General features: G+C 47.3%; 1 protein-coding gene across 1 annotated transcript in view; it reads left to right on the forward strand.

Moving 5' to 3' along the window:
* The window catches only part of LOC147898139 (uncharacterized), a 28,504-nt gene extending 20,034 nt beyond the window's left edge, over positions 1–8,470 (forward strand). Inside the window, 7 exon segments of the mRNA XM_087379856.1 lie at positions 5,919–6,073; positions 6,185–6,230; positions 6,830–6,921; positions 7,051–7,147; positions 7,260–7,316; positions 7,427–7,862; positions 7,865–8,470. Of these exon segments, the coding sequence (XP_087235982.1) occupies positions 5,919–6,073; positions 6,185–6,230; positions 6,830–6,921; positions 7,051–7,147; positions 7,260–7,316; positions 7,427–7,862; positions 7,865–7,920 (939 nt within the window). The 3' untranslated portion in view covers positions 7,921–8,470.
* Positions 8,471–8,822: the final 352 nt, after the last annotated feature.

The following is an 8,822-nucleotide window of genomic DNA, read 5'->3' on the forward strand; positions in this document are numbered from 1 at the left end:
TCAGTGTCTGAGATGCCACGGCTTCGGGCACCAGGCGCGCTCTTGCCCTCGCTTCACGAGGACAGAACCTCAGAGGGCCCCCATCCAGGCAACTCAGGATCCCCCCCCGCCAGGCATCGACACCCCCTCCCGAAAGGGAAGGCTGGATTGAGGTCAAAAGGAAACGGAAAGGAAACAAAACAGTAACAAAAAAGCCCCCCCCTCTCCAGCAAGAGACCCTTGTGGTCACTAGTCAGCAGCAGCCCGGTAAGGGGAAGGAGAAAGGGAAGGAGAAGGTCAGCCAGCCTCCCCCTCATCCTTCACCTGCCCCCCCCCTCCTCCCCCCTCCTCGGTTCCTCTATCTTCCCCCCCTCCGGGACCCCCCCCGGCACCTTTGGTTTCAGCCCCCCTCCCCTCTCTCTCAAGTATGCTCTCGCAGTAACCCCCCCATCCGCCTTCGCCGCCTGTAGCCCCGAAGCCAGCACAGACCTCCTCCGCGCCTATCCCCCCTGGCTCGGTGGAGGGGAGAGGCCCTTCCCCGCAGATAGCCAGCACCACTCCAGCTCCTTCGACAGCCAGCACCCCTCTTTCTGGTTCTGACTCCTCATCTTTGTCCCCCCACCCAAGGGCAGTTTCTAGAGCTCTACCTTTGGAGTTTTATCGAGCAGGACCTTGGGATTACTTGGATGCAGTTGGTATTGGCTCCTTCCCTGCATGCCTAGACATCAGCATCTTCTTCCTCCGAAAGGGGGCAGAGGGTAAGGTGTCCGTCCTTGCCCCTCATGATGGTCCTAGCTATTCCTTCACTATTACCAGTGACGGGAATGAGCAATGGACGAATGAAAATGTTTGGGAGACGATTCGTGATCAGTCCCAGGAGCAGGTGCAGGACTGGATCGGTAGCAGAGCAGCGGAGCTTCTTCAGTAGCAGTGGAAGGAGGGTAATGTTCGTCTGAGATGGCACCACAGCGCCAAACGCTTCCACCTTTTGGTCATCATTCGACTGCCTCTGGAGTGGATCTACGCGGAAGGGCTCCGCCCTTGGAGGACCTCAGAGGTAGCGGGCCTCTACAGTATTTCCCTGGCGGAGGCTTCGAGTTGGTTAGAGAGAGCTTACCACCATGGGGCGAAGGGCCTTTCCCCTCTGCTGAAGGTTTTAGAGGATGGGTCCGATGATCCGGCCTCTCCTTCGAAACCTTTACAGAAGCGCCTTCGTCTACACACTGGACATCCTCTGACCACCTCGACATCGACCGCAAGCAGATAGCTGTTTGTGGCCCATCTCTCCTCTTTATGAGTATACGCATTATCTCTTGGAACGTCAACGGGTTCCACTCATCAGGAACCCGCGGCCCCCGGAAGATGGTGCTCAGACAGGAGCTCCAGCCAGCTTTGGTGGGAAGGGTAGATGTGCTCCTATTACAGGAATACAAGCTTTCGGCTTCTCAGACCAGTAAGTGTGGGAAGGTCCTCACAAGATGCTCCCACACCTACTGGGAACCTTCGATTGGCGAGCAGGGGAGGAGCGGGGGTGTTTGTACCTCCATCGACGCTTCTCTAGTTCAGCATGTGTGTGGTTTTGGCACCTTGATCCCAGGACGAGCGCTTTGGGTGGGCTTGAATATTGAGGGATCCCGCATCGGCATCCTCAATATCTATGCCCCGACCGACCTTAGACGGAGAGCCGCTTTCTGGAGCTCTTTGACAGACTTATTGCTCGAGATGGATTCTTGGATTGTAGGAGGGGATTTCAATAACCTTGAGACTTTAGAGGATCAGCAGGGACGGGGTCCAGAGTTATTCGGTATAGCTCAGGCAGAGCAGGCGGAATGGGACTCCTTGTTCGCTGTGGGAGGATGAGACAGTTGGAGGGAGCCTTCCTTCTGCAGATGGACATGGAGCCTGGACTTCTCGTGGGGTTACAGGAGGGAGGGAGGCAGACTTTTGGAGCGGTTGGACCGTTTCTATGTCAGTGATTGGGCGATAGGCAGAGGGGGAGAGTTAGGGGTGGTTCCAGGGATGACCCTCTCTGACCATGCCCCAGTCATCCTAGTCCTGGACTCAGCTGCTCATTCCTTACCTCCCCGCTCGTGCCGGATCCCAGACTCCATCTACTCCAGAGCAGCGGTTCGCAATAGGATAGTGGACCTGTGGGAGCAGGATTGGGACCCCATGGGGGATATGGCAGCTCAGGTAGCTCAAGTTCTTGCCGAGTCTAGTCTCATATGTCAGCAGGAGGCGACTCTGGTCAGGCAGCAGTGGTGGGCGAAGGAGAGGCGTCTCAGATGAGACCTTGCCTCGATACAGCGGATGCAACAGTCTTCTCCAGGCTCTGAGGAGCTCAGATGACAGGAGTTTAGAGCCCGAGCCATGTTAGAGGAGATCACCCAGTGACGCTCAGAGTTCTCGTTTCATGCTTCCAAGTCCTTTTGGGCTAGGAAAGGCGACAGGATGTGCAGAGAGTTCTTCAGGACTCATGGCCAGAGGTCAGCAGGGGAACATCTCCGATCTCTTAGAGCGCAGGATGGTAGTGTGAGGACAGATCTAGACGAGGTTAGGGACTTGGCGACAGATTTCTACAGATCCCTGTTCCAGCAGGAGCCCCCAGACCCTCGTGCTCGCCGATGCAGGGAGCAGGTGTGGAGGTATACGCCGTCGCTCGTGCAGCCTAGCATGAGTGAAACCCTTCTCACACCATTCACCGTGGCACAGATGCAGGATGCTGTGAGCGATATTGATAGGCAGAAATGCCCAGGTGAGGATGGGCTCTCTAGAGCTTTCTTCACCACCTTCTGGGAGCAGATCCACCAGCCCTTGCTCGCAGCCTTCCAGCATATCTTCTCCAGTGAACAGATGCCAGAGAGCCTTGCGATAGGCTTGATTTGCCTCATCCCCAAAGGGGGGGACCGTTAGGAGATCAGACAGTGGCGCCCTATCACCCTCCTCCCGACTGCCTATAAAATCCTCGCCAAGATGATCAGTAGCCGCATCCGGCCCTTGCTACATGACTTGATCCATGACACCTAGACCGGTTTTGTCCAAGATCGCAGCATTTTGGACAACATCTTCACATTCTCAGATCGACGGAGTGGGCCCAGCATAGTGGCCAGCACCTTGCCATACTCCTTCTTGACTTTGAGAAGGCGTACGACAGGGTAGACTAGTCCTTCTTGGAGGGCACACTTTCTCGGTTCGGTTTCCCGGACGAGTGGATCAGAGGTATTGCTAGCCTCTACAGATTGGCCTCCAGCCGGGTTATCATCAGTGGCAGGATGGGGGAGAGATTCACCCTCGAGCGCTCGGTACGTCAGGGCTGCCCGCTTGCGCCCTACCTCTTCCTATTTTTTGCGAAGGCCATGACTCACCCCCCCCCCCCCCCCCCCCCCCCATGAGTTGGAGCGTGCACACCCCCCCCACGCCTATGAAGGCCTTCTTTCACCCCCCCTCCCCCCCATGAGTTGGAACGTGCACACCCTTTACAATTGGGCACAACAACAGTCATAGAGCAGCTGATACTTGGTCAGGAATTGGAAAGAGCTGTGGTGGGACATGTTCCCAGCCATGGACATCGGGTGACAATGCTCCCTCCTCCTTGGGAGAGGACTTGAGGTGTGGTCCCAATAACGGGTGTGGTCCCAATAACGGGTAGAAGAGGGGGGATTTTGCATGTTGTTAGCCTTGTCTTTGTCTCGGGACGTGTTTGATTAGAGGGAACTTATAGGAGGGGGTGTGGTTTGGATCAGCGTACAGATGGGAGACTCCAAGATCGGGATCCTAAACGTTTATGACCCTGCTTGTTGCCAGCAAAAAAATTTCCCCTCTTTCTAGAGGCGGTTTTAGTGCTTCCAAGATGCAGACTCTTGGATTTTTGGAGGAGACTTGAACAATCTAGACTTTGAGGAGGATAAGTAGGATGGAGCCTTCTTGGTGATGCACCCTATTGTAGTTCATCTTCATGATTAGTGGTCGTGACCCCAAGAGAGAGGCAGAGTTCTCCAAACTTCCTGGAAGTCTCCACTACTCGTCAGTCTATGTGCGGCATGATGGTCTACTGAAAAGACTTGACAGATTTTGCCTGGGGGACTGGGGGAGCCGCGGGTATCTTGGCAGGGAAGACAATGTCAAATCACTCCTCGATTGTGACAGATCTTGCCTGGGGGATTGGGGGAGCCGTGGGTATCTTGGCAGGGAAGACAATGTCAAATCACTCCCCTCACTCCCTGATTGCGACACACCTAGAGCATGGACTAGCACAAAAGGAGGTTTGCATTCCCGATGCTTTTAAACAAGAGGAGGAGGTGCAACAAGCTGTAGTAGTGATTTGCAGTCAGAGAGCCCACCCTGTCATGACAGGAGTACCCAATATTTCCCAAATCAGTATGCTAATCAATGGGATTAGTCAAAGAAGAACGTTGGTTTAGACAGGTCTATAATCGGAGTCATATTGAGTGGTGAGATAGGAGGAAAAAGGTTATGTTAAGTTATAATTTATTACCTATGGATAAAAGGGGATTAGAATAATTAAGTTGTAGGGAGAGGGTCAAGGAATCTTAGAAATTCTACTACCAAAGGTCTAAGGATTAACCTAGGTCGTGTGGAGAAATGAAAGGGCCTTGTGTGAACCATATTAGAGCACTTGGGACAAGCCTGGCGTTAGGAGGTGATCCTAACCGGCTCCCAAATAGCGATTGTGTTAGCCTCGCGCCTCCTAGGCTTAGGTGATCTGGGGCTCAAACTCCCTGAGCACGCTTATGCCTTAAACCATTTGGGGCTCGAACCCTGTGAATGCGGCTCAAAACCTGGAGTGGTGAAGCAAAAATGTGCAGAGGCATAAACCAAGATAACTTGCCCATTTGGATCCAAATGTAAACTTAATGTCCATGCCCACATCCTTTGCAATCTTGTCCTTGTACGATTGCAATGTCCTCAAGTCCACATTGCTGCAATCCATGTCTTGAAGTTGTGGTGGTGCAATGGTTTGCAGACGGCCATAGCTTGATGATGTCGTTGGTGTGATGTATGTCGCATTATACCAATACACATTCTTCATTCGCAAGGAGGCCAACTTCTCCCCAACTTGCATTTGCTTACCTAAATCCTCATGAATCGCAGTGAACTTTCCTATGAATGATTCAATTGGTTCCCACTCCTCGAAGTCGGAAGGGAAAACATATGCCACCATGAATAAGAGCTCTTAGAAACCAAACACAAAATTTCCAAATGGACTCATTACACTTACATGTGAAAAAGGTACATAGATAGAAAGGCTCACAGTGTGATGGTATCCTAGATTGATTGAACGATGGAGGAAGCCGCATATCTTTTCCCATGTAAACATGTTGCACTTTTGCGAGCCATCCTTTCTTCCCAAACTTGAACTTCAAGATGCGCCACTTCCACTCATGCAAGATGTCACCTCTCTTGCTCTTGGGAAGCTTATGTGGACCTTTGGCCGATCCTTTCATCACTATCCAGTCATTTAAGCTGTAGGTGCAAGGGATCCACTCATCCAATGCATTTCTGGTGTTGTGGAAGACACAAAACTTGCCAATAGAATTTTGTTGACTTGGATTTTACATTAGAATGGTTTAAATAGTGGATGGAATATTTTTAAAAAATATTTCAAATCTAATTTAAATATTACATGGAATATGATATAATAGTGGATTAATATCAAGAATAATGATGATTTAAAACAAATATAATCGTAGCATACAAAAGAAGGAAAATAAATAGATTTAATAAAAAAGACATTTATCCATGAGAATAAATGGATGATAATATCAAAAATAGATGTTTGCATTGAAATTTGTATTCCTCATGTCTCCCTCATAGCCTCTTTCTCTTCTTGGCCAATTTTATTAAGCTTTCTACAAAGTATTTTGTAATATATGCTGTTCACTTTCTGATCTGTATTCTTTGTTCTGTGCTGATGGCAGGTTCTGGTGGTGGTCATTTACTTCATACTTCTTTACGTTATTTTCCTACATGTATCGAAAAACCTCACTCTATTACGGGAGCAGTTGCAGCTTATACAGGATGACGGTGTCCAGATCATGCACAGTGCTGTGCATACCAAATATAGCATGTTTAAGTACATTAACGAAACTTTCTCTTTTCTTGCATTTTTTCCTGGCATTTTTAAAGGATTATGTTAAAGTTTGTGTTAAAACCCAGTCAACTGATAGTTGTGTGATAACTGCAGGAAATTTCAGGGAGCTATGCTGATGATAGTCATTGCAGAAGTTTTGGTATGTCGGCTATCTGTTTTTTAGTGCATGTTTGTTATGTTTTGATGTATTAAAATTCCGAAGGGAAAGGAGCCTTTATAAGGCATTTGTGTCAGGGTTGATTGGAGGTACTCAAGGTTGTCTCACAGTTCTAGAATGCAAGTATAAAGGTTACCCTGTCATTATGCTCTGGCATGTGTATTGCTTCTGGTGTTTCAGACTTGACTGGAGTAGGGCAAGCATTTTGTTTCGATTCATTGTTGAGGATTCTGTCCAGGTCTAATCAGGGTCATCTCCAAGAATCTCATTTCATACGCTAAATTCTCCACTCTTTGTGGCAAACATTGATGCCTATGGAACAATCTCCCAATGCCTAACTTTTGAACCCTGAAAATGATACTCAAAACACATTTGCTTCCTGTTTGAGTGCCTAGTGTCCATGTGGTAACTTAGTAATTGCACCTAAGATGTTCTCATGTGAAACAACATGTTGAATGGCCCAAGTAGAGCTTGATACCATGGGAAGGAAATTATTTTGTGCAACTTTTTTACCTGATATAAAAGGACAACCTTGGACTTCGTATTAAGTTTCTTTTTATATCTGTGCATTGTGATGTTAGATGCATACCAGAACAGATGGAGTTGTGAACGAGTATTGGATTAGGCTTTTAGTTCGGGAATGGACAGAAATCGGAATTTTCTTTTACATTGGGTACATCCATGAGGCCAAGAAAAATATTGCTACTTTAGTTTGCCACGCAACATAGTCTCTATTTTCTTGATATTGCTATGAAATTTGACTCTGATTTCCAAGCCCATGAAATACCGTTCATGTCTGCAGATGGACTTTCAGATCTAGAGAGGCAACTCCCTTCTTTACCGTGATTCCAACCTTGCACACATCAGATCAGCGAATGCTTCCACCAATCTACAGCATCGTAAGTTTGTGTTAAGCATTATGAATGTATTCCTATGGTGGGCACATGGTCACTCAAGCACACGTGCTGAAATAGGGCGCTGATTAATCACTGTTAATAATGTCTGATCCAGGAAATGAACCAGAATGAGTTCAACAATCTAGATTTCAAGGAATGGCATATCGGTGTGGTACGTGGTGTAACTCCCACATCAAGCTTTAGTTTTGTTACAAATTCATTTTGGTGCAACAAGAGTGAGATTATGTATCTGTAATGGCTAACTTCAGGAGATCTTTGCAGCCCACTTCATTGTCAGAAGGAGAAAACCAGAAACCAATGCTAGTAATTGTCCGCAACCCAGGACTGTCAACCCATGAGGACTCCACAAGGAAGGACCTCAAAAATCAGTTTGACGGTGTACCAAGGAGAGTGGCAACGAATTTTGGCCTTCCTAATTGCAGGCAAACGACCTCATTACCATCTCATTCAACTGCTGATGCAGCCAGCAGGCCAGTGTCTTCATCCCAATTCTTCTTCAGCAAATTCTTGAAGCAAGATAAGGACAAGAAATCGGGAGGCGAAGCCAATCACAGGGGAGCAACCCGGGTTTCTTTGAAATATCAGTCATGTTTGGTGGGTGAGAGCGAGGTGATGTTGGCAAAAAGGGACTTGCGAGAGTGCAGGGATTTCTGTATGGTATCTACGAGTGGCAGCAATCAGCAACCTCAAAACACCTATCACTCTTGCTCAAAGGACCCTTGGAAGTGGAATCCTTACACTCATTTTTAGTTTGAGCTGAAGCAACCTCATACCACCCCACTCCAAATTAAACTATCTGTCAGCAATCTCATAGTAATCGGGAATCGCCAACTTCATATCATGACATTCTCATTATATCGTTCACTGGATGCTCTAAAAAATGAAAGTTACTCGAAAAATACATTCGAATGGGAGCAGTCCACTTTCAGCAACGTCTCACTCCTTTTCTACTGACCTAAGAAGGTCTACGGACTTATAGTCCATCAGGGAAACTCTTCTTGAATGAATCTTGTTTGAAAACTAAGTATATTTGAACTGAAGCTACACTACTTTTCCATTTGCGAAGCAATCTTATCCAATTCTTATACACTAAGTAGTATCCAATCCTAGGGCAAGAAACTCTCTTGCCTCTCTATCGCCATCACTGGGCAATGGAAGCTACCTCTTTGTATATAAACCCTTCTCTCTTCATAAGAAGGCTTCTAGAGAGCACCTGGTGTTGGGATATGAAGCTTAAATAACATTAGTGTATACAATGGAAGAAGTCGTCCAAATGGTCTTGGGCTTCATATGTTTCATAATGAAATAGAGGATCTTATGTAGTTGGCAGTAGAGCCTCTTAGAATCATTGATATGTTCCAAGCATCGCAAGGCAACAAGTGTGCATGCTTCTCTTGGCCTATCAAATTAAAGTGGTATAAAAGTCTCTCGCTTATTGCTACCTCCTCTCTTTTTTTAGGTGTATCTTATTGTGTTCATGTTGGAGTATTATATCTTCAATGCAGATTTAAATTCTATAACAATACAACACCAAGGAATCCAAAATAAATGCAGTGATCTAGGAAGATATCTTTCATGAATTATATCAAAAAATTCAAAGTGAGCAAGAATACACCAGTCAATTCCTAATTTGGCCTTTTTTTTTTTTTGCCAAAGA

The sequence above is a fragment of the Dipteris shenzhenensis genome, chromosome 9 (assembly GCF_047967505.1).
Source record: "Dipteris shenzhenensis isolate YYH24624 ecotype China chromosome 9, Dip_SZ_1.0, whole genome shotgun sequence".
Classification (NCBI taxonomy): domain Eukaryota; kingdom Viridiplantae; phylum Streptophyta; class Polypodiopsida; order Gleicheniales; family Dipteridaceae; genus Dipteris; species Dipteris shenzhenensis.